The sequence below is a fragment of the Lemur catta genome, chromosome 4 (assembly GCF_020740605.2).
Source record: "Lemur catta isolate mLemCat1 chromosome 4, mLemCat1.pri, whole genome shotgun sequence".
NCBI lineage: Eukaryota > Metazoa > Chordata > Mammalia > Primates > Lemuridae > Lemur > Lemur catta.
In genome coordinates this window covers 19,582,594-19,606,820 of record NC_059131.1, presented here as the reverse complement: position 1 = coordinate 19,606,820, position 24,227 = coordinate 19,582,594, and the positions used below count along the sequence as shown (strand labels likewise).

At 55.2% G+C, this 24,227-nt stretch overlaps 2 protein-coding genes across 6 annotated transcripts; both read right to left on the bottom strand.

The window, feature by feature from the left end:
• Positions 1–100: 100 nt before the first annotated feature.
• KHK (ketohexokinase) lies at positions 101–11,613 on the bottom strand. Of its 3 annotated transcripts, XM_045549240.1 has the most exons (9): positions 10,966–11,600; positions 7,743–7,859; positions 5,577–5,711; positions 5,259–5,393; positions 3,477–3,549; positions 2,642–2,788; positions 776–864; positions 486–643; positions 101–400 (listed from the first exon to the last, which is right to left on the bottom strand). In XM_045549240.1, exons 1-9 carry the CDS (start codon positions 11,055–11,057, stop codon positions 315–317), a joined length of 1,032 nt encoding a protein of 343 aa, XP_045405196.1. In that variant the 5' UTR covers positions 11,058–11,600; the 3' UTR covers positions 101–314. The 3 variants fall into 3 exon arrangements, with proteins under 3 accessions (XP_045405196.1, XP_045405199.1, XP_045405198.1); XM_045549243.1 differs by lacking the exon at positions 5,259–5,393 and having other exon boundaries at positions 10,966–11,613; XM_045549242.1 differs by lacking the exon at positions 5,577–5,711 and having other exon boundaries at positions 10,966–11,597.
• A 301-nt stretch (positions 11,614–11,914) lies between these two features.
• Positions 11,915–19,798, bottom strand: EMILIN1 (elastin microfibril interfacer 1). 3 transcript variants are annotated; one of them, XM_045549237.1, is made up of 8 exons: positions 19,184–19,798; positions 18,095–18,220; positions 17,413–17,633; positions 14,342–16,273; positions 13,839–13,955; positions 13,367–13,384; positions 13,070–13,207; positions 11,915–12,672 (listed from the first exon to the last, which is right to left on the bottom strand). In XM_045549237.1, exons 1-8 carry the CDS (start codon positions 19,354–19,356, stop codon positions 12,335–12,337), a joined length of 3,063 nt encoding a protein of 1,020 aa, XP_045405193.1. In that variant the 5' UTR covers positions 19,357–19,798; the 3' UTR covers positions 11,915–12,334. The 3 variants fall into 3 exon arrangements, with proteins under 3 accessions (XP_045405193.1, XP_045405195.1, XP_045405194.1); XM_045549239.1 differs by lacking the exons at positions 17,413–17,633; positions 19,184–19,798 and having other exon boundaries at positions 11,916–12,672; positions 18,095–18,218; XM_045549238.1 differs by lacking the exons at positions 17,413–17,633; positions 18,095–18,220; positions 19,184–19,798 and adding an exon at positions 16,591–16,849 and having other exon boundaries at positions 11,916–12,672.
• Positions 19,799–24,227: the final 4,429 nt, after the last annotated feature.

Here is a 24,227-nt window from a genome sequence, read left to right as displayed (position 1 = left end):
TGGGGAATGGACAAAAAGAAGGAGGACTACAGTGTCAAAGCCTTAGGAATCCCCAAGCAGAGAAGTTCAGATCTCAAGAAGGCCAAACAGAATGCCAGGGGAAGCTGACTCGGGGATAGATTTATTTGCTCTGAGGCTTCACAGGGAGAGATGTGTGGGAGACACAGGACACAAGCAGAGTCCTCCCCACACCCTGCATCTGCCCGAGGAGCAGGGCAGCCCAGATGCCAGGCTGGACGGAGGGGAGAAGGCAACGGCAGCAGTGCTGCCAGCCTCTGAGGGGCTGATGACCTGGTGCCTCCTGCACACACCTCTCACACGATGCCATCGAAGCCCTGCAGGCCACACTTCTTGCCGGCCACCTGGCAGCCAAACGTCAGTGCCTCCTGTATGCTCTTCCCTGGAGGAGGGACAAGTAGCTGTGTCAGCCAGGTGTTTGGGGCAGGGGCAGTCTCAGCCCTGTCCCATTCTGCTGGGGTACTCACCCTGGGAGAGGCTGAAGATGACAGAGGCATTGAAGGTGTCTCCAGCCCCCAGAGTATCTACCACGCGGGGTGGCGAGAAAGCATCCGAGTGGAGCAATTTGCCATCAGGGCACAGGGCGTCGGCACCCTCCTCAGCCCAGGCACAGATAAGCACAGCCCTGCAAGACAGCTCCCCTCAGCTGGGTGTCACCCGACTCACTCGCTCCCCAAGACCATGCCCTGCCAGGGCAGACCCCCGAATCCAGCTCGCCTCCCACCCCCAGGGCCCCTTCTTGGCGTCCCGGGCTCACCCTTTCCTCACACGACTGTACAAGCTCCTCAGGGCTTCCTTTGCCGACTGGAACCCCAAGTGCTTGGCCACGTCTTTGCTGACAAACACCTGTGGGCAGTGGAAGAGAGGGTGGCAGTCACCTCTAACTCTAGTCACTGACCAAGGGCAGCCTGGCGTTGCCCTCATGTTATGACCCCCTAACATATAACATGGCCACATAAATCCCCAACATAGCATCTTGCCGTCCCACGGGAAGATGTGTTTATATGTGCTTAAGATATGCGAGAATACAGCCTTGTAAATTGTGACACAAAAGCCCTGATCCATTCGTTCTAGGATCAATGGAATTAAAGCCCCAGAGAAAGCCTTGAGCGCCATCTTGGGGTAGACGCCATCCCCGCCAGGTCGCGCTGCGCGGGCTCTCAGGAACACGTTTCATTTTGTTTTTTCCCCACACAACTATGCTCTCTAGGTCTGATTTTTTTCATTTATAAAAAAAGCAGGGGGAGGGGGAGTGGTTCTAGAACTCCCTCAACACTAGCTACACATTAGAATCTCTAGAGCTAGTTTTAGTAAAAAATACCGAAGCCCTGGCTCTACTTCTACCAATCATGAAAACTGAGAGGGTGGGGCTCAGGCATCCATATTTTCCAATGAGCTGCCAAGGTTGAGGACCAACGGGCCAGTGATCTCCCACCAGCTCCAGCTCTGATGCTGGGATTATCTCCCAGATTCCATTTGCATCCCATTCTTGCTCAAATTTACCTCCTGCAAGTCTCCTTCCCACCCTCCCCTCACCCCTCTTGGCTCCCACAACCTGCCACCCACCCTAGAGTTGGAAGAAACCTCAGAGAACAGTTCTGTGCCCTCATTTTGCAGAGGAAAAGACTGAGGAGGCCCAGAGAAGAGATGCCTCCACGCAGGCTTGCCCTGCGGGTGTCTTGGCCCTGTCCAAGCCCTCTGGGTACCCCATACCTATGCACCCACCTGGGATGGAGACATTCTACTCCTTGGATACTGCTGAAGCCTGCACTGGAGCCCAGAGCTGGGGGTCTGTGTCTTTGCTTTCCCCCACCTTCCAACACCACCAAGCCAGAAACGGCCATTCCAAACATGGTAGGCAGGACAAGGGGACTCCCTGGATCCCTTTAAGAAGCAATTAGGGGCTGGGTGCGGTGGCTCACGCCTGTAATCCTAGCACTCTGGGAGGCTGAGGCGGGTGGATTGCTCGAGGTCAGGAGTTCGAGACCAACCTGAGCAAGACCAGCCTGAGCAAGAGTGAGACCCCATCTCTACTAACAAATAGAAACAAATTATCTAGACAACTAAAATATATATAGAAAAAATTAGCCGGGCATGGTGGCGCATGCCTGTAGTCCCAGCTACTCGGGAGGCTGAGGCAGTAGGATCGCTTAAGCCCAGGAGTTTGAGGTTGCTGTGAGCTAGGCTGACGCCACGGCACTCACTCTAGCCAGGGCAACAAAGCAACACTCTGTCTCAAAAAAAAAAAAAAAAAAAAAGAAGCAATTAGGCCAGGCTCAGCAGCTCATGCCTGTAATCCTAGCACTGTGGGAGGCCGAGCCAGGAGAATGGTTTGAGGCCAGGAGTTTGAGACCAGCCTGAGCAACATAGTGAGAACCCATCTCTACAAAAAATAGAAAAATTAGCAGGGCATGGTGTGGAGCACCTGTAGTCCCAGCTACTCAGGAGGTTGAGGCAGGAGGATCGCTTGAGCTCAGGAGTGTGTGGTTGCAGTGAACTATTATGGCACTACTGCACTCTAGCCTGGGCAACAGAGCAAGACCCTGTCTCAAAAAGCAAAACAAAACAAAAAAACAAACACATTAGCGGGATGTGGTGAGGAGAGGCTGCATGGGGCACTCACCACATCTCCATAGCCAAACAGCTGGAACAGCTCCTCTCGGGGCTTTTCCACCTCCACGGATACCCGGATCCTCTGCTCTGGAGGCAGCCTGGCATTGTGCTCGTCTATCCGCTGTAGCATCTTCACCTGCTCTGAGGCGTTCCGGCCCTGGGGCAGGACAGGGCAGCTCAGGACTGCTGGCCACTGCCTAGCTGATCCAGCTCATTTTTCCCTCCCTGCTGGAATTCTGGGCGAGGGGGGAGAGGGGCAGAGGGAGGCTGGGCTGGAAGTTATAAAATTTTAGAGCTGTCATGGACCTTGGAGACCTTATCAACCAGCTCCCTTATTTCATAGAAGAGGAGACTAAAGAATAAAAGATTTTTCCAAAGGACCTACAATAACTTAAATGACAGGACTAGGATTAAAACGCAGGACTTCTCAGCATTTCCTCCTACCCAGACCCCAGAACCTCTCTTGGAGTGAAGGTCCTAGTTCCCTCTATTTGGGAGCTGGGTCAGGCCCTCTCCTTCCTGCTCCCCCAGAGGTAATGGGTCAGGCCCTAAGCAGCCAGCTTCCTGTCAAGGCAGAGTTGGAGGAGATGGGGCAGCCCATAACACAGGAGGCACCAGACTTTGCTTGGAGCCAGCTGTGCCTACATCCTGCTGTGTGACCTTGAGTAAGTCACCCAATCTTAGTTTCCTCACCTGAAAACATAACGAAGAATGGAGAGAGAATGAGGGGGGTAGGATTCACTTATCTCTAAGGTACTTGATGGTTCAAAGAAACCAAGAAGGCAGAACATGTGAAGGGGGCTGGCAGGTTGAGCCCCTCCAAACACAGGTAGGGCGGGGCTTGCCTCAATGTGGATCCACTTGAACCGGGTCAGATCAACCTTCTCAAAATCCTTAGCTGAGACATCTGGCAGGTTCCTAGGTCACAAGATGGAAAGGACAGAGAAGAAGGGGCATGATAGGGTCAGGATTTCTAACTGGCTGCTGGGGACCTGTGCTTGGCATTGCCAGCAGCATGACAGGAAGCTGGATCCACAGTGCAGGATTCTCAGGCTCAGCTCCAGGATGGGCCCTGTCCCAGTTTGTTGGGGTGCCCCTGCCCGAGTTTGAGGGTGTGCTATTACCTAAGGGTAAACTCAACTGCAGTATGGGGTCAAGGGGCCAGCACTGTGCATCTTGGAGATCACATCTCCCAGAATGCACCAAGAGCCTGGGACTACATTTCCCAGAATCCCCCTTGCCAGCAGCACACAGCTCCCAGGATGCAGTGCCTGGCAAAGGCGAATCCTGTGCTGCGATGCTTGGTCTGGTCCCACTCTCTTTTGGCACCCCCGTGTCGGGAGCTTTCCTCTGGCACCCATGGCACTCCTGTCCTGAGTTTGGCAGCTCCCTGTCACAACCCTGAGGTCAAAAAGTAGCTGGCCCTTGAGGAAGAGTTTATGTTTGGCTGGCTTGGGCGTGGAGACCCAAGAAGGGGTCTGCCTCCTTGGCGGGTAACCTACACTCTATGTTCTGTAGTCGAATCCTTCATCCACCTAACTAGTTGCGTGACCTTGGCCTTTCTGAGGCTGCTTCCCCATTGGTAAATGAGGCGGAATATGCCTGGACTGGGGCCAGCAGACAATAAACGTATGTCCTGAAAGCTTCTCTCCCTCTCTCCCTATGAATACCCATGTTGTGTCCTTGATCAAAGTTGCTACAGATTGTTACTTAATGGGCAGATGACTAAGATTGCCCAATGTGAAGGTTGTGTCTAGCACATATCCCCACCCACTCACTGCTTGGCACATACACAGAGCCCAGGACTGTAAAGCTTGTCCTGGATGACCACCCTGCTCCCCAGGGGTCCAGTGGTCATGCTGGGCAGAAGGGATGGCCCGAACCCCAGGGCAGCTGGGCTTGGGCTCTCTGAGCCCTAACATAGTACCTGGCACATATGGGGTTCACAGTAAACTAAACCTCTGAGATCTTTCAGGAGGGAGTCTGCAAGGCATGAGAGGGGTCTAGGCCCACAGGGCCTCTACCAAGTAGCTTGTGACCCTGAAGGGATGGCCCATCCCTCCAGTTCACACCACGTGAGATGGCCCTGATCTGCTGACCCAGTGTTCCCCTTCCCTCTCCTTCAGCAAAGGCTGGAAATGGCTGTGGCATGTTTGGTCTGGCACCTTTGGGGGCACATCTCCTTTGAACACCCAAACCCGAGCTCCTTGGTGTCATGCTGCAGGCTGGCAACTCTGGGGCTGACCTTGGAAATCCCAGTGCCTCGCCCTCCCGCCCTTCAGCGCTTAAGAAGGGTTCAGTCACATCTCCCAGCCCTCTGTCCTAGGGACAATTTCTCCACATCCACACCCAAGCTGCTGATTGACTAATTATGGAGGAATCACATCATAAATTACATTTTATATAGGCCTGCCTGCCCATCCTTGGTGTTGACCAAGGCCAAGTCACCAGGCAGAGCAAGGCCCATCCCTTCCCACCTCACTTCTCCCCTAATTGGAAGCAATTCAGAAATCACTGAACAACTTGGGGGCAATTTCTGGTACAGAGGGCAGCAGTTAAGATGCCCACAGCGGCGAGTGAGGGAACTGATTGGTGGGTTGTGTCAGGGTGAGGCCAGGGGGCCTTACGTGTCGTAGAGCACAATGGTACGGTTGCCATTGGAGTTGTTGACGATGCAACAAGAGCTGGGGGTATCCCCCTTGCTCTGCCAGGCCACCTGAGACACATCCACGCCCCGCCGCCTGAAGTCAGCCACCAGGAAGCTTGGGGTGAAGCCCGAGCCAGGGAAAGGGGAAGGAGATACAGATTAGAGCCTACAAGTGACCTAGACCTCCCATGGGAGTGAGGAGGCAGCGCTGGAACACGCGGCCTCTGAGAGAAGGGTCCTGTTCTGGGAGTTTGGTGACAGCGATAGCAGCTGGCAAAGTGTAGACAGGTGTACAAACCTGTTGGAGTATAGGATGGTGCGGCTACCACTGGCCTCGTTGATGATGACCGTGGCGACGGGGACGGAGCCTGTGGTCTGAAAGACTGTGTAGCGTAGGTCCACAGAATAACGACGGAGGTCATCCAGGACAAAACTGCCAGGGCGGAGTAACCCGCGAGAGGTGCCGTTCAACAAGGATTTGGGGGACTGGAGGGTAGCTGGCAGGTCCACTAAGGACCTTGAAAGGCAGGGTACAAGCAGATGGGGCTAGGAGAGAACTGGGAATTGCAGTCTTGCCACAGACTGTGCACAGGGGCAGGAGAAGCAGGAGTGCAGAGAGAGAGACACTAAGGGACATGCTTTTCGGTCTCGACTGAAGCATGCTCCAACCCTAACTCTGTCTTTCAGTCCAATTCAAGCTGGAAAGGATTTACCCCTGCTCATAAGCTAACAAGGGTAGATTTAGGGCCTAGAACCTGTATGCTGTTTGAACCGGGCAGGTGGGGGCACCTGGCCTGCTTCATGCAATGCCCAGGCAGAATTAATCATTAATCACCAAGGCAACACTTTGCCCCCCAGCTGCCCTCTACGTGCTCATGCCATGGTGCTCTCCTCTCTGGAGTCCCTTCCAATCCTAATGCTGTGATTCCGCTCACTCTCCGCCTGCCTCCAGGATGCCCAGCCAGGAGAGGGTACTGCCTTGGTGGGCCTGCTCACCGCCCTGTCCTCTCCCAGCCAGGTGAACTCTGCCAACAATGAGCTGGCTCCCAGTGCCTGATGCCACTCAGTATGGGCTGGTGCCAGACTCTTTCCCAGAATGCGCTCCAAGCAGAGTGAGCCCAGGTGCGTCTTCTCAGGAAGACTGCCCCAGCAGGAGGCCAGCCCCACCCCTCCCAGCCCTCTCTGCAAATGTAGTTCTGTGCTCAAGAGCTGACAGTTATGCCCAGCAGCCCAGCCACCACCCTGTCCTTTCTCACTATGGCCAGACCCCACTTTCAGCAACACCAAAGCTGGACAATACAGATTTGTATAAAGGTACCAAGTCATGGCCCCATTCCTTGACTTACAACTCAAGGATCCTTTAAATAGTAGCTTTCCCAAAGAATCAGAAATATGGTTTGGTTTGCTAAATAACTGTGCACCCACAGTACCTGGCACATGGTAGGTGCTCATTAAGTTTGTTGAACACATGGGGAGAAATCTGAATGGCCCAGCCATCAGCATCATTGCTACGTAAAGGAGAGTCTGCCACTGTGAGCAAGAGCCACAGTCTTGCCTCCAGCTTGGAGGAAAGGAGCTATTGAAGCGGGTTAAGCACAGCCCTTGGCTTGGAGTCTCTCTGTCTCATCTCACAGGGCAGATTCTATTTGCTTCGTGCCAGTTCATCAAGGCAGGGAGTTTGGCTGTGGCTCGGGTGGTTGGGCTCTGGCAACAGCTCCTCTCAAACCAGGGTTCAAAGGGCTGCGCTTCACAAGCCAGCAACCTGGCAGCCTGCCCCAGTGCCCACAGTGGGCAAAGTGTGGGCCTCACCTCCTGATAAGCGCTTGCTGAGTCGGCAGCACCAGAGGTCAAAGGACTCTTGGGTTCCCTGCACCAGCCAACATGGAGAAGACACATGGGCCACTTACGGGCTATAGCCTTGACAGCTAGTGAGCTGGAGGCATGGGTTCTGCGCCCAGCGTTAGCATGTGGCTTCATGGTGTCCTTGGGCTGGGTACTCTTGCTGCTTCAGTGAATAACAGGGACATGAGCCCTGCCTCTCAACTCAGAAATAAACTTGTGGGCCTGGACCCGGGGACCATGAATGCTGGAGGATGGTACAGAGTGTCCCTAATTGCCTTTTGCCTCAGGCACAGCCAGGTTAAGGGACTTAAGAAGGGCAAAGGCAAATCCACCGCAGAGAGCCTGTAGGAAGCAAGGAGGGAGAGGTGGGGAAGCTTAAGCAGGCTCCAGAGAGCAGCCAGGAAGCAAGCTGTGGAAATGAAACCTTTGCCAGTGCAGCATTAACACCTGAACAGCAGATAAGCCGCCTGGGAGCCTGGTGCTCCACCGCACCCCTCCCACCCATTTCTGGTGGCCACAAACCATTTCTTATACCCTGCCCCACCCCCGGGGGTTGAGACATCCTTCTTCTCCCCCCACCATACAGGAAAACCTCCCCCTGGGCGCTCCCTCCTGCACTCACTCAGCAACATGGCCGGGGGCCAACGAGCCCATGAAGGCGCAGGGGGCTCCGAGCAGGGAGAGAACAGTGCAGGAGTTGGATGCGTTGCCTCCACGCTGCCATCTCTGGGATATGCATCTGCAAAGCACAGGACGTCCCTGCAGCCTTGGCAGGGTACTGGTCCCAGGATAAGCAGGGCCAACCACGGTCGTCTGTGTAGGGGCCCACAGAATGTAAGGGCCGGGGGGTCCCCTCAGAAAGCGCCTAGGCTGCTGTCCCATTTTCTACATGGGATAGCTGAGGCTCAGCCCAGGGAAGGGGCTTGGCCACAGCCAGGTCTGTCTCCCCAGCCCAGACTAAATTCAAGCTCACAGCAATTACTTTCAACACTTCCACCTGTTCTTAGGACAGCGGGATGCCACTCACTTGGGTCCATCACAATCTGAGGGCCACACTAACTCTGGGTCATCTCCTCAATGTCACCAACCCAGCTTTCCCCCATCAGAGCTGCTCCTGGAGGGCTGCACCTTCCTCCTCCTCCTTGAGAGCTGCATCTCCAAGGACCTCAAAGACGAAGTGCCTCCTCCCAAAGGTACACATTTACACCTGCTTCTGTCAGGAGCACCTACTTTGGTGATAACTGCAGAGTCATTAAATATTAATAAAGTGAGATAGGAGAGCAGACCCAGACACTGTCAGTTAAGAAGCGGTGGAGGTGAGAGGAGCTAACTTTTATGTCAAAAGTTAAAAAGATTACTAGCTTTTCTCCATCTTTACTGAAAATCTATCAAAAGGAAACTAACAAGATAAACCTGTAGGGCTTCACTGTGATCAAGAACAAAAATGATAACTTATGCACACAGAGTCAAAGCACTTAAATGACCTCTTATTTGTGCTCCAGTAATACTGTTAACAGTGTTATTACCTGCAAGATAAGAACAGTGGTGTTATATCTATTGTGCCAGTTCCCCCAAATAAAGATAATAGTAATTGCAGCGGCTTATAATAAAAGGAACAAGTACCAAAGAACCATAAATTCAGAGAAATAACTGAACTAGAATTTTTATGCTCAGGTCTAGTTGTACACAGATCTTAATCCTGAAGTTCCCATCAGCCTTGGGAAAAGGGTAGCATGATCTCATTAGGAAAAAAGATACTAATTTGTAAAGGGTCAAAGATTTTTCAAGCTGTGTGCTTTAGAGAAATTTTCATGGAAAGAAAGAAGGAGTCTTGAAGGCTCTGACTTAGTCAAGATCACACCAATAGTTAATGACAAAGCTGGGATCAGAACCCAGGTTTCCCGACCCCAAAGCCATTGCTATTGACTCTGCATTTTTAAATGAAAAGTTGTTAGGCCCAAGCTTTGATGAGGTTTCTAAGAAAGTGTATGGCATTTTACTCTGTGGAAGCCCTTCCAGATCACACTGATACTTCCTGTGCAGAAATGCTCAGCTGAGCATGGGGATGCTTTCTGGAAGGTTCTCCTCGGCATGAACTCTGGGAGGCACAGGCCGTTGCCTCCAAATGGCAGCTCCTGAGAGTGCCCAACTGCCCATCGAGCACAGAGACCCTGGGACGGGGGTGCTGAGACACCCAGCAAGGACAGGGTCCCCAAACGGGTGTGCTCTTCTGGGAGGCATACTAGAGTCCAGGAGCTGGGCTGCAGAGAAGCAGAGCCATGGGGCTGGGAGCATGGCAAACGTGGGAAGGGGCTCTTTAGAGAGGTGTCTCACTTAGCACCCACCTTCCTAACCTGCTCGGCAGCATGGGAGCTAGCAGGACCTCCTCCTAACCTCCTGTAATTAAGCTGAAAGGAAATGGGACATCAGCACTGGTAGAAAGGGGCACTCCAGCCCTTCCCCAGGCCCTCCACAGGCCTTGGAGAAACTGTCACCCCAAAATCTGCACTGCTTTCCTGAGAGTAAGCCCGACTCCTCACCTTCCTACCGTGTCCTGGGAAGTAGGTTAGGTCTACACAGCAGCACACCCTGTGCCCCTTCCACTGTCCCTGCTCCCCTGGCAAGGGGCTCTAACCTCTGGCAAACCAAAGCAAAGGGTCAACTCCATGAGATGGGAAGCAAAGGGACAGGGTGCAAAAGAGATGACAGAGGGCCAAAGAACTAAACTCTGAGTTAGGAGACTTGACTTACAGTTGCTGCTCTGCCACTAATTAACTCTGTGGCCTTATAAAACTCATCTGATTTTTCCAACTACTCAGCTTCCTCATCTATGAAAAGGATTTGACTGCTCCCTACACAGTTCCCATGCGCTGCTGGGAGGAGAGTATGGATAATACTTGGACTGTGCTTTGAGGGCCCAAAGCCTGGGGTATGCCCAGCTATCTCCTCTCAGTCAGCCTCAGGGCTGTCAGTGCTGCAGTGTCCTGCCACAGTTTAGTCTTGAACTGCTGCTTATCCAGTTTTGCTGAAACACCTGATAAATAAGGAGCAATTCTCAGTGTCCTGGGCACTCAATTGTGCCAAGGGCAAGCCAGTATCCTGCCCCACAGAAATGCCTTCATGGCATTACAATGTGATGGTGGGGCCCTTATCAAGAGTAAATGCAAGAACCAACAAATGACTCTTCAATTTCTATTAGAGAAATGAGAACGATGTTCTACCCTACTGCATATTGTTCATTGCAAAAAAGACTTCAGTTAGATTCCTTCTGGAATTTAGCACCAGGGAAAAGTTTGCCGTGGCTAATGGGCCAGCTGTCTCCATACCCTGTGGCATCTCCACATTTGCCTCCAGTGCCACTAAGCCCTGAGCTACAAAGCTCAAACCCCACGGTTGTGTATGTTCCTGAACAGTGTAGCTGTACATACCTCTTACCACAAGCTACCTCAAGTCTTTTTCAGAAATAGGTGAAAGATACATGTGGTAAGTAAATGTTGGTGAGAGGCAAGTAGATAGTCTTGAAGGTAAAAAAAAAAAAAAAACAAAACAAAACAAAAGAAAACTGGCTGGCACCTTACTAGCTGCGTGCCCTTGGGTCAATCACTTCATCTCTGAGTCTCTACTTGCTTATCAGTAATATGAGTATCCTGACTCCTGACACAGTCCCAGGGTTGAAACTGAACTTGGCCAACACGGTGCCATCCAAGTCCTGGGGCGTCTTATTAAAGGCCTCAATTCTTTCCTCTCCTGCTGAGAGCCCCCCAGCCTTCCCAGGCAGGGGGCGCCGGCACAAACGTTGGGCTGCAGGAGCCCTTGGGGTGTCCAAGGGGCCCGGGCGCCTCTACCTTATCTCCATGTCCTCCTTAGGGTACTTGTCCACCAGACTGATGACGTCCAGCACCACTAGCCCCACGCACAGGATCTGCTTGTCTTCCATGAGGCTGCTCCCGAAGCTTTCTGCCCGCCCGGCTGACGGGGTTCCTCCCGGGCTCTGCTTCTAATCCCACAGGATTGTGTCCCCGCTCCTAGGGGCTGCCCTGGCTCCTCCTACGCGTGCGGAGCTCCTCCTCTAGGGAGCCTCTCGCAGCGGCGAGGGGTGCGACGGGGCGGAGGGTGCAGGAAACGGTGTGGGGCCCTTGCTCCCGACGCCCACCGACCCAAGCTGGGCTAGGAAAACCGACCCCTAAGTCTTGGTGCCCAGCCTCCCCGGAGCAGGTTGCCTGACCCTGCAGATGGTAGCGCCTCCCACTTCTCGGCCTCAGTTTGCTCACTTATCAGATGGGCACAGAGCTGAGGCAAACCTCTCCAAAGCGCGGCTCGGCAATCTCGCGAAGGCAGAGAGAACATGCACTTAGAAACGTGCCCCTTGCCCTGCCCTCTCCTGCACCTGAGGTTCCGACTCCCCACCCTGGACCCGCGGGGTAGAGCCAAGCCTCTCAGCCGCAGCCCTGCCCCACCAGCCAAGCCGCGGTTTGAGCCGTCGCGGCTGCCCCGCCCCGAGAGGCCCGGCGGTTCCCAGCCAGGCCCTGCCTCCACCGCGGAGCCGCGGGTCCCGCTAAGTGGGCGGCGGCCGTCACGTGACGGGAGGCGCCCCGAGCGCCCCCTGGCGGACGCCGGCGGAACGAGCGCGGCCCGGAGGAGTTGCCGCGGGCCGCGCCTCCGAGCAGGGGCGGGCAGAGCGCCCGGAGCGCAGCCGGGCCCGGCTGCCGAGCGCAGCACGGAAGTCGGGGTCCCCTCCGTAGGTCGCCGTCTCTCCCCGCCCTGCCCCCTGTGTCCTGCTGCTGCCTACCCCTGACCACGTACTGGAGCAGAACTTTTTTTCTTTTTCTTAGAAAAAACCGAGTGTCTTTATTCCTGAATAGTTTAGTATGGCGGTGCGGGGCCGGCGCCCGCTGGGGAAGCCCGGCGGCCCGGGGACTCGGCCCAGAGCGCCGGCTGAGGGAGCAAAAGGTGCGAAGATCGGCTCCCCCGCAACCCGGGTCCCGGAGGGGATCCGGAGGGGACGGCGGTCAGACCAAAGTCTGGACGCGGACCTGGGAGTCCCCGAGCTGGCGCGCTCCGGGCGCCTGCGCTGCGGCGGGTCCCGGCGCGGCGGCTCGCCCAGGCTGGGTGTCCCGGATGGCGCCCCGTCCTGGGCGGGTCCCTGGGGAGCCCCGCCCCTGCTGGCTCTTTCGCCGGTATAGATAATTCGGGCGGGCCGGACTGGCGCCCTGTCTACACTTGTTCAAGCTCCAGGTCCCCGTAGAGCAGGGCTCCGCTGAAGATGGTGAGCGGCTCTTCCGAGTGCGCCAGCTGCCCCATGACCAGGTCGATGCAGACCGTGTCCCCGGCCTGCAGCGGCAGGATGAGGCTGAAGACGCCCAGTGCGCCCGGGCTGGGCTGGCTCTCGGCCACCGGCTTATTCTCCAGACCCTCGGGCTCATAGCCACCGGAGTCTATGCGGGCCACGCCCAGGTTGGAGCGGGACAGCACGGCCTCCACTTTCTCGTGCCGGTGCCCAGTCAGCACCGCGCTTAGCAAGTAGCGTCCGGCTAGTGGAGCTGTGAACACGCCTAGGGACAAGGATGGCAATCAGGAAGGGAGACAGTGACCGGGGCCAGGAAGGCCTCGGGGAGCCCGCCCAGAACTCCTGGAACAGAGAGGGACCTGCTGGGTCTCTTCACCTCTGTTCCACTAGAACGTGAGCGGCGGGGAATTTAGTATTTTGTTCGCTGCTGCACTTAAAACAGTGCCTGGGCAAGAGCAGGCCCAACAAAGATCTGTTGAATGAATGACTCTTCACCCTCCCCACCCCCCGCCCCAGCCCAAGCTGTGGTAAGAGTAAATAAACGAAGGAAAGAGTAGGGTCTCCTCAAATCAGAGAATGAAGATTCACATTGTCTGAAGAGGCTGTCTGCACAGCCTCATTCGTTTCCTCAATCGTTCAACCCAGCCCCCTCTCAGGTTTACCTGTCTCCGGATCATAGTAGCCTCCATCATTGAGCAGGACTCTGTCGAAGGGGACTGTGCCTGGCTCAGACCGGGGCAAACTCAGGGCAGCTGAAAATGCCACGCGGGGCACAGAGACTGCTGGTGCCCCCTCCACTCCTGGGTGGGGGAGGGTGGATGTTAGAGTGGATGCTCAGGGCAGAGCTGCCAGCCCATTTCCCCTCTGCATCTCTCCCCCCAGGGCTACCTGAGGACTTCCATCCTACAACCCCTAGTTCAGTTCTCCTCCCTCAAGAGAATCAAATGAGAGGAACTTACCCTGTTCACCCTGGGGACCTGTAGGAAGAGGAAAGGGTGCAGTGAGAAGTAGGGCAGCTCTCACTAAGTCACTCAGCAAACATCTGCTGAATCTCTCTTGCTGTGCTGAGTGCTATATGGACTTCAAAGCAGGAATGGGTGTGTCAAGAAAAGGAGGAATAGGTGGGGTCCATTCTGTTCAACTACTGGGCTCTGAGCCCTAGCCCCTTACACCCCAGGCAGCCCTTCTAGGCTCAGCTTTAGTCTGCAATATGACAGTGGCACCAGTATACCCAATCAGGCAAACACAGTGACTGTCCTGGCTCCTAGTCACTTTCCTCTGTCTTCCCATTACCAGCCACGTAGGACCCCAATTCCTCACCCCTTCCCCCTTCTCTGTTAAATACAGAGTGGAATGTCTAGCCTGGGGCTGCCCGGGGTGGGTGGGAGGTGGTGGCAACCCTGGCCACAGCAAGGATCTGAGCCCACATACCTGGTGGCCCAATGGGCCCCTTTTGTCCATCCTTGCCTGGAGATCCTGGAGGTCCAGCAGGGCCTGGGGGCCCCTGCATCCCAGGAGGCCCTGGGGGCCCAGTTTCTCCTGCAGGCCCTAGAGTGACAAAATTAAGTTTTTGAGAGCCATAAAAGGAGTTCCCAACAGACAAGGAAGGTGACAGCTCTGTGGGCAGGAGATGGATAAAACAAGTGGGGCTTTGCAGGTTGAGGGGGAAATGGGGACCCTTGCTGCCCATGCTGGACACCTGGCTGGCAGTGCAACATCCCACCTCCACCCACAGGCCTATGTGAGCAGCCAGAGGGAGGGCAGGGAGCTGAGAACTTGCATCATCTCTTTCAGACAAACTAATGTTTGGGGCTACAACTCATGCTGTGCTGAGCAAGGAGAAAGTAGATGAGATCGAGGTTAGGCTGTTGCGGGGGAGGGGGGAAAGAAGGGGCTTGAAAGGGGTCCCTCCATGCCTCCTCTTGTCCCCTTACCGGTGAGGTCCCTCAGGCTGAGCTGCTGTAGACGGTCCTCCAGGAGCACCAAGGAGCTGTTAAGGGCACCGAGCCGCCTGCCCAGGCCCGCCTGTGCCCCCAGCACCTTCTCCAGCAAGGCTGCCTGTGTCTGGCTGGTGCTGTTGGTTTCCCGAAGCCCAGCCCAGAGCCCAGCCACATGTCTGGAAAGGCCCTCACGCAGGCCCTGTAGTCCTCCGGCTACAGTGTCCAACCGCTCGCAGACTCCCTCAAGACGGCCCAGTCGTCCCTCTAGGCTGGGGCACTGGCCAGCCTGTGTGTGTCCCTCCTCCAGGCCTCGGAAGCGCTCCTCACTCTCTGTAGCATGCTCTGTGGCCTCTTGCTGCAGCCTATTAATCTCAGAAATGATGCGGTCCTTGGTGGCCCCCAGGTCAGCCAGATCAGCACCCTGGCCCTCCACGGTGGCCTGGAGCTCATGCAGTGAGTCATTGAGGGAGCTGAAGGTGAGAATAACCTCAGAGAGCTCTCCTTGCAGGGCCTGTAGGGCTGAGCCTGAGCTGCCCCCAAACACGCTGAAGCCATCCAATGGCCCACGGCTTGGCCCCCCAACACCTGGACCAGCCCCAGGGCCCCGTGGAGGTAACAGGGGGCAGGAGCAGCGCTCCACACCATCCCGAAGGCGGCCCAGTTCCTCTTGGACACCACCGCAGGCCCCACAGCCTTCGTCCCCCCGGGCCTGCAGCAGACCCTCCAGTTGGCCTAGGCGGGCCGCTGTGAGATTTAGCCGCAGTGTGAACTCTGCAGCTGTCTCATCCTGAGCATCCACGCGGTCCTGGAGCCGGCCCACGACCCCTTGCAGTCCCTCCAGCGTGGCCTGCTGGGCCTCCCCAGCTGCTCCCACCTTGTGCAGGCCTGAGCCCACCAGCTGCAGCTGCCCCTCACTGTCTAGCACCCTGCGCTCCAAGGCACTGAGGATCTCACTGACCTGAGAGTTCTGCTCCCCAGGGGCTCCAGAGCAGAGCTGCCCACATGCCTGCACAGCTCCTGCCACCTGCTCTTCCAGCAGATCCAGCCGCCCCCCCAGCTCCCCGCTAACATTGGCCAGCAGCCCCCCCAGCTGCTCCAGTCGGCCCCGGGCAGCAGGCAGCCACAGCCCACCAGGACGCCCAGGCCAACCCTCCTCCTGCTCCTCTGAGGGTCCCAGGGTGGAGTTGAAGCGGTCCTCCAGGCGAGATAGGCGGGAAGCTAAACTGGTGTAGCCTGGGGGATGGCCCCCCTGCCCGGCAGCTCCTCCCAGCTCTGTGCCTCTCCGTCCGCTGAGAACTGTCACCGAGCCAGCCACTACGTCCAGCCTGCGCTCCAGCTCTGCCAGTCGCCGGCCCAGCTCTGGAGGGCAGCATTCCTGAGGAGGCCTGCGGCTCATAGCCGACCCGGCGAGCTGCCGCTGCCGCTCCTCCACGGAGGCCAGTAGCTTCTCCAGCACTCGAAGCCGTTCCCTGTCCTCCTGCTGCTGCCGGCGGAAGCCATCCAGCCCTGCCAGGCACACAGAGCAGGACTCCTGCAGCCGCCGCTCCAGCTGCCGCAGAAGTTCCTCGCTGTGGCCAGGAGGGGCTGGGGCTGGGGCTGGGGTCCTGCTGCCACCTCCGCTGCCACTGCCACCACCACCACTGTGATGGTTGTTGAGGTGGCCCAGCTCCTGGTCGTGGGTGGAGACGCGATTGTCCAGGAGCTGCAGCTGGTGCTGGATCTCGTTGAGGGTTTCGTGCACTCCAGGGCGGGCAGCTGCATCTGCTGGCTGCTGCCTCCCATTGAAGGCTGTCTCCACAGCCCTCTGCACATCTTCTGCCAGGCGCCCACTCAGTCCCTGCAGGACCCCCCGAAGGCCTTGCAGCTCCTTCGTCAGGCTCTGCACTTGCTCCTCCAGCTGCTGCACCTTCTCTGACTCCCCAGGACCTGAGTAGAACAGGAGGCAGAGGGCAAAGGGGCTAGACCTGAGAGCTTAGGACCTACCTCCTAGACCCTGCTCACCCCAGCTCACCCCAGGCCTGCTCTGCCTCTCCTTTGGATAAGTTAGGCAAGAAAAGGAGACAGGACACTCCATTCATTTAACACTTTTAGGCCAGATTTGAACCATGAGTCTATTGTCCTTACGACAACTCCCCTGGGCAGATACCGCTAACTCTTCCCATTTTATACAGTGGGAAACAGAGGACCAGAAACGTTAGGTTACTGGCCATGGATTATAAGTTTAAATAAGTGGCAACGCCTACTTTGAAACCCAGACTGTCTGGCCACCAGGCCTGTGTCCTTTCCACCTGTCCAATGCCTCTTAACTTCTTGGAAACTGTTTCCTCCTCTGTGAAAGGAGAATGACATTATGTGTCTTCTGTCATAGGGCTGTCAAGAGTAGTAAAATGGGAATGTGGGGGAGACACGTTGGACAACTCAACAGCAGCTATTACTGGGCAGCACTTTCCTACAACACCACAGGGACAAACAGGGGTCTGTGGATCGTCAGAGAGTCAGCCAGAAGTTCCTGTTTCCATAATTACAGTTTGGCTATCTTGCTGGCAGGGAAACACAGCACATCCGGTGTGCCCAGCACACACGAGGGAAAACAAGCAACGGGGACTGCTGCATTCTGGGACCTGCAGTCTCCAGAGCCACAGAGGGGCCTGGGACCTGTAGTCAGGCGCAGTGCATGCTAGGACTTGTAGTCTCTACTGTCTATCCCCCTAGGACCACGGACCAGACTTCTCAAAGGAATTCCCCTTCCTCCCGCAGCTGCTCCCAGCTGGGCAGGATCTTGGCCACACGTGGGCATCTGTGAGCATGTTCTTGCTCTCCGCTTTCTTTTTCTCTCAGTCTGTCTTTTGGTCTCTCTCTGTCTCTGTCTCTCTCTCTCTCTCTGTCTCTGTCTCTCTCTCTCTCACTCACTCATTCACACACACACACACACACACACACACACACACACACACACACACACACACGGGGAATCTCATGGATCTCACCACCTCCCTTCTGTCCGTCTCTTCCCTGGCCCCCGACTGCCTCCCCTTCCCGCCCTACCCTACATGGCCAGTGCTCACCTTCTCCCCCCAGCCCGCTGAGGTGGCTGCCTGCACTGGAGCCAGAGAGGTTGGGGCGGGCAGGCCGGGGCGGGGGGCGTGGGGTGGAAGGTGTGGGGCCCAGCACTGGTGCAGGACCCTCGACACAGTCGTCACCTCCATAACCCTGACAACATCTCCACTCCATATCCGTCACCGTCTTGTAGGCCACACGGTAGCGAGGGCGGAGGAAGCTGCGGTACCTGGCAGAGGCAGAGGGAGGCTTTCTGATTCCTCCCTGCACTGTCAGTGGTCCTGGCCCCTCAGAGATGGGCAGCCACTGGTGGGCAAGGCCTGTCCCTCAGGCTGGGTCCCCCTTACTGTCCAACATGTGGCCTTGCTCAGTTGACAGCTGTCAGCTTTTTGGCCAAGGGCCAAATCCCTGTTCTTCCTCCCCTTGCCCAGTGCTGGAACCTTGAGCTTCTCTCCCAGAGGTGACCCATCCCAGAGAAGGCATTTGGGGGCTGGCAGGTAAGGTGAGTTTGCCCTCAGTATCCCATCAGCCAAATTGTTGCCTCAGCATCTGCTCAAAATGGCTCTGACAGCAGCCCCTGCCCTGCCTCTGCTACCTGCTGTGTACAAATTCCCTGAGTCTGCCACCCACCTTCCTTCGGCCCTGGCCTAGCTCCCACCAAGTGCCCATCCCCCGGCCCTGGGGACTCACATGATGCTTCGTGGACACTGGGGCTGGCCCCAGCCACAGGGCTGATAGTCCGGCTTGATGAAGGTCTCCACTCCATCCTCAAGGACACAGCTCACTGTCCGGGTCACCACATAGGCACACCAGTTCCTGTAGGTACAACCCAATCTGGACCCAAGGACGACCAGAGATACATGTCCCAGAGGGGGGCCCAAGGGCTACCAGAAGGGCTGAGGAAGGGTCAAAAGATGAAGGGCCCTTGGGGATCAGTGAGAAGGCTTTGGCAGGGGCACTCCCCTCCGCGCTTTCCTGTGTAGCAGGAGCAGATAAAGACTTTCAAGATGGGCAGAGGTGCAGAATGGAAAGCCACAGCCACATAGAAGTCAGTCCTCACGGCTATGGGGTCCTGGGGAGCCTCTGAATTCACACAATCATTTGAGTCCCTTTCTGGCTCTGTCTCAACCCTCAGCTTGGGCTGCCATGTGCAAGCCAGCCAGCAGGTCCCTGTGGGTAGTCCCCTGGATGTTGGCTTCCACCCACTCATCAGGGGAGAGGACAGGGCAGGCTGAGGTCCAGCTGAGGGTTAAGTAGAGAATAAGCCATTGATGAGCCCTGACCCCCTCAGGGCTTTCAGTTCTATGCTCTTGGCCCCATTCATGCCGGCCTCTGATCTGTGTCCGGCTGGAGAGGGGATGGGAGCAGAGCAGGAATGGTGTCAGAGTTGCGGATTACTGGATGGGGCCAAGGAAGCCCCAGAAAGGGACAAAAGGTCTGCCTAGCATCCAGGGCTGCTATAGAGCTGGCAGGGAGGCCTGGCCCATGACCCTCAGGGCACATTCCCTGGGATATCTGAAAGCAGGGAACTGTGGGGAGGATGTAGGAGCTGATCCCTTTAGGTTACCTAGGCCATGTATCTGTGCAGGGCACCCTGGAAAAGGCCCTGCAGGAAGGTGGGCATGTGAGGAGCCACCTGATGGCTGGGTTTCATCTCCCCATCTTCCCTGCAGTAGGGGACACAGCCAGGGAAGGGTAGCCAAGGCAGTGGCCAGCATACCCACCTTCCCAGCGCCCTTCTCACCCACCCCAGCCTCAGGCTGGGACCCAGACTCTTACCTGTGGCGACTGGCAGGCCGGGGGGCGCTTTGGGCCTGGGGGCCCCCAGGGCTGAGGGCCCCGCCACCACCCCCAGTGTAGAGGCTGTAGCCCCGAGGAGGATAGCTAGCTGCTCCCGCAGCTGCGGCCAGCAGGCAGCAGAGGTAGCAGCTCCAGAGGGTGCTGGGGGCCATGGTGAGGCGCTCGGCAGTAGCCCTCAGAGACACATCCCGGCCTGACCACTGGCGCCTCTGCCCGGCCCCGGGGGATGCCGCTCCGCGGGACAGCACGAGCCGTCCAGTCCTGTCCCCAGCTTCCTGCCGGCAGCCCCCAGCCACACGCCTCCTCCTTGGCTGCCTGGCCTGACCCCTCTCCCCCTCCTCTTTCCTCCTCAGGCTCCCGTCTGTCCCTCCCTCGGTTCCTTCCGCTCTCCTCTTCTCCACTTCTGAGGGGAGTTTGTTCTCTGTGCCCCTGGCCTCCTGCGCCTGGTCCCTGCCCCACTCAGATGCTGCTTCCTGGGCGTCCACCCCCTCGCCCCAGCTGGCCCTCTTCTGGCCTGCCTGTCCTTTTTTCCTGATGACCGGATCCTGGGGGTGACAGGGCTTTGCCCCTGTGGCTGTTCAGAGGCGCAAGAGTGGCTGCGGGGCGGGCCCAGTCCTCCTCCCTCCCTCGCTCACTCCCCTCCCCTCCCCCCTGTCTGGCTGGCGGTCCAGCCTCCCCCTTCCTCCCCCTACCTCTCCAACCATAGTGCGCCACATCTGCTTCTTGTTAACTCCGGGAAAGAGAGGGAAAAAAAGGAAAAACAGAGAAATGTGGAGTTGCCGCCGGGCTTGGGGCCAGCCTCTCAGATGGGCCACATGGAGCCTGGGCCAAAGCTGGGGAGGAGGCCCAGGGCTGGTCCCTTAGACAGGGAACGGGAGCCAGAGCCACAGCTCTCCTGGGGCTGGGGCAGGCCTCCCCTGGGAGAGAGGACCTGAGGGAGCCCAGAGAGGAGAGCAGGACGGCAGGACGGTGCAAGGGAGAGTGAACTTGGGCTCAGCAGGACATCACTCACCATCTAGCCCAGCTGCCTCCTTTTAGAAATTTGGAAATTGAGTTATTTCCCACTCTAGGAAAGTAACTTGTCCAAGGTAACACAGCAAGGTCAATGGTAAGGCTGAGCTCACACCCAGGTTGTGACTTGGGAGAAAGAAGAAGAGAACAGGCTCTTTCTTGGGAGAAAGAAGAAAAGGAAAAGGACTCCGTTGAGGCAGGCAGGAAATCCAGAGAAAAAAGAAGAGGAAGAAAAGGATCTGGAAATAGAGAGTAGTCTTCTATCAAGCAGTGGAGGGGACATGGGCAAGAAGAGAAAGAATGTTTCTTAAAGGACCAAATAAATAGGGGTCCCAGGCTGGTCTTAGTGAAGGTCGGCAATAACTGGGCGGGGTGTGTGGGGGTAAATTGGGACCTATCTGTACAGCACCAAAGGAAGTCACTCCCTAACCTGGAGGCAAGTCTGATGTCCTCTTTGTAGCAGGGCAAAGAACCATCAGGCTGACCTGAAAGCTTCTCCTGAGCTGTCCGGACCTGTCAGCATGGCCCCCTTTGCCATCTGGCCCTCAGCACTGTGTTTTGCACCAGAGTCTCCCACGTGGTGAGATGCTTGGGAGAGAGAAGCAGAGGAGACAGGGGGATGCTGTGTGCCAGGCACCGTGGAGGTGTCCAGGTAGCAAAGGCACTGTCCACTAAGGAGCAGCTGAGGCTGTTGGGGAATGGGACACAAGCCCCCAAACAGAGAACTGCCACAGGCACAGCAGACCAAGTGCCAAGGGGACAGGACAGGGGAATGATGCATGTTCTGGCTAAGAGGAGGGAAAAGATGGTTGACTGCTGCAGGTGCTCAAAGGAGAGCTGAAGGAAAAGATAGAACCTAAACCGGATTGGCGGGGAGGCAAGTGAAGAACAAAGATAAGGGAGAGATTTTAAGCTCAGGAAAAGTGGTCTGTCTTGGTTTCCTCATCTGTAATATAGGAATAATAGTAGTACTCTCCATCCTAGGTTTGTGAGGATTAAGTAAATTAATGTATGTAAAGCATTCCAGAACAGTGCCTGGCAAATGGTAAATACTCAATAAATGTTACCTCTTTTTTCTGACAGGAAGAAGTGGGACAGAGTCAGAGAGGTAAATTGTGGACAAATGAGGGAGAGGCCCAAATGACTGGTTAGGAGGTTGCATTACAAGTTTTTGAGGAGAAGAATATACACATATAAAGAAAGAAGAAGATATTGTTAGTAAGAACAATGAATAGGGTGTCGGAGCATATGAATCTAGTCCTGGTTCCGCCACTAACTAGTGTTATAACTAGTTAGTGAATCCCATGACAGCACTGGGAGTCTGTGTGTAGTCCAGGGTCCCTTCCAAATTCTGCACTGCAAAGTGATGCAAACTTGGGCTCTGGTGGTATCAGTGACCATGGAAAGGAAGGGAAAGTTGTGACTGCTTGGCCACTGCCTGGGTCATGAGGGACCAGATGAAAGGAGACACCAGAGAAAATTCCAGGGTTTGAGCCAGGATGGGGAAGTTGAGAAGAGAACAGGTTTCAGAAAGAAAGGTGACCTTAGTTTGGATACACTGAATTTAAGATAAGAATAACACATTCCAGTGGACATAAATGTCCAGGAGATGGTTAGAAATGTAGACCTTGATTCTGGGAACTATTTGCAGGGCAATAACTGGAAGGTGTGAGAATGGATGCCACCAAATCTTCAATGTGACTCTGAGTGATCTGCCTCTGATGTCCTATGGCCCAGAATGTGACCTGGATGGCTGGGAGAGATGTGGGTGAAAAGAAAGAGTGGTGAAAGTAAATTCTGGAATCAACAGAAATGGAAATTTGTGGCTGGCCCTTAGAAGCTTGAGGATCAGCAGACAGGTACACTTGAAGGAAATGATCACAGGAGATCCTGCTTTCAAAGAAGTTGTCAGTGGAAGGTTACAGCTTTGTCCCTGGTCTCTGTATCAGTTCTGGGCCCTAGTCTGGCTCTGGCAGAAAGCCAACCCGCTTCCCTCCAGATTGCCCCAGCTGCTGCTATAGGCTTGCTTTCTCTTCTCTTTCCCCTCTCCTCTCCCTTCAGGGGGCCTCTGGCAACCTAAAAAGTCATCCTAGCCATCTTATCACTGCCCAGTCATCACCCATTCCCTCGCCTGCCCCCTGAAGTTTAAAAATCTGTTGTACAATTCAAGTGTGTCGAGTAAAAAATGTTGGCTTTGAACTATGCTTGCAGTAGGTTGCATTTCATTTAGTCTTGTCATTAGGAGCCAAAACCTAGGAGCTGACATGAATGTTTGTGAGGTCACAAAGCAATCAGTGGCTCTGGGTTCACTGGGGAGGAACATTCCCATTGCTGGCTTGAAAGTGGGCAAGCAGGCTGCAATGGAGGTGAAGGCTGAGTAGACTGCAGTGGTGGCAGTGGTGGCGGTGGTAGTGGTATTGGCAGGCAGCCACAAATATCCAAAGCAGTTGGCAAGAGTTCCTGACACCAAAAAAGGCTAAGTTCCTGGGGCACCAGGACAGGATTTTATTTTACAACCTCTCCAAGATGGGGGATTTCCAAGGATAGAGTGCCAGTGGGAAATCTTGGCCATACTAGGCAACTTACTCATTCATTCAACGATCACTGACAGAGCAATGAGCTCATGTTTCCAGAGCCAGAACAGCCAGGGGTCAATAAGGAGCATTTTATGTGTAACCTCTCTGTCAGAGGACTGAATATTGGGAGGGGGAAAAAAGGTGGAATAATGTGAATTGGACCTTGGGTCATGTCAACCCAGATGGGAATCTGGGAAGCTTGTGGGGAGTTTTGAGCAAAAGCCCACCCTTCCCCAAATGCATTCACTTCCCTTTTCTTTCCAACCCTTCCTCCAGCTATAATACTTTAGAGGGTGACCTCCCTGGACTCAGTCCCCCCTTTCCCAGGTCTTGTTGGTTTCTCACTCCTGAGCCTAATCCTAGCCTCATGTCCTTTCCTTGAAAATGTCACACTAATCAGAGATTCAGCTCTACAAGTGCTACCTCCATCATCACCACAAGTGCCCCCAGGGTAAAGCTTCGCCCATCTCACTTCCCACACACTATTCTGTCCAAGCTTTTTTCAAGATTTGTCAGTTCTTAGTTGAGTCTAGTTCAGCCCCCGGAGACCATTTTTATTTCAGTTCTTCCAGGCACTAGGCCAAATGACCCATTCAAGGCTGATATAGACTCGCTGACCTAGGCACAGGAAGTTCTGGGAGATGAAGGACATTTCTGGGTGGTTCTAAAACAAATCCGTTTCCTCTTGTCACTGATCCTAGGACAGCCTATTGAGTCAACAGTCTGACATGGAATGTGGAATGGAGGCAAGAGGAATAGGTGAAACTGTCTTTAACCAATTGTGGAAACTTGGTCAAATCAATTACCTTTTGGGCCTCAGTTTCGTTCTTTATAAAATGATTTTGAAGGCCCCCTTCAGCTCTGACAGTCTAGGATACTATGCACCTGGGTCAGTTGGTTTTAGGACAGCCTTGGAAATCTGAAACACTTTCAAGGCCTTCTCTCATGTTCATTTGCAGTCTAGAATGTTTAACTTCCAGGGTCAGCCTAGGGGTAGAGCTTATTTTAAAAAGGGAGGTCTAGTTCTGATTCAACAGTAGACCTAAGTGTTTGGTTGGGCTTGGACCACTTCAAATTTCCAGGAGACATGAAGCATATTGATGTGTAATCCTTAAAATTTAGACCCTCACTCTCCCAGAACAAAGTTGGGAGCAGACTGCTCACTGAGGCATGCATAAGGGAGTACCTGTATGGGGTTTCATCAGTGTTATGTGTGTGTGGGGGGGGATGTGGGCTTGGGATTCTAAATATGAAACTTGGCCGGGCACAGTGGCTCACGCCTATAATCCTAGCACTCTGGGAGGCCAAGGCGGGAAGATTGCTTGAGCTCAGGAGTTCAAGACCAGCCTGAGCAAGAGTGAGACCCCATCTCTAGTAAAAATAGAAAAAATTAGCCGAGTGTGGTGGCTTGAGCCTGTATTCCCAGCTACTTGGGA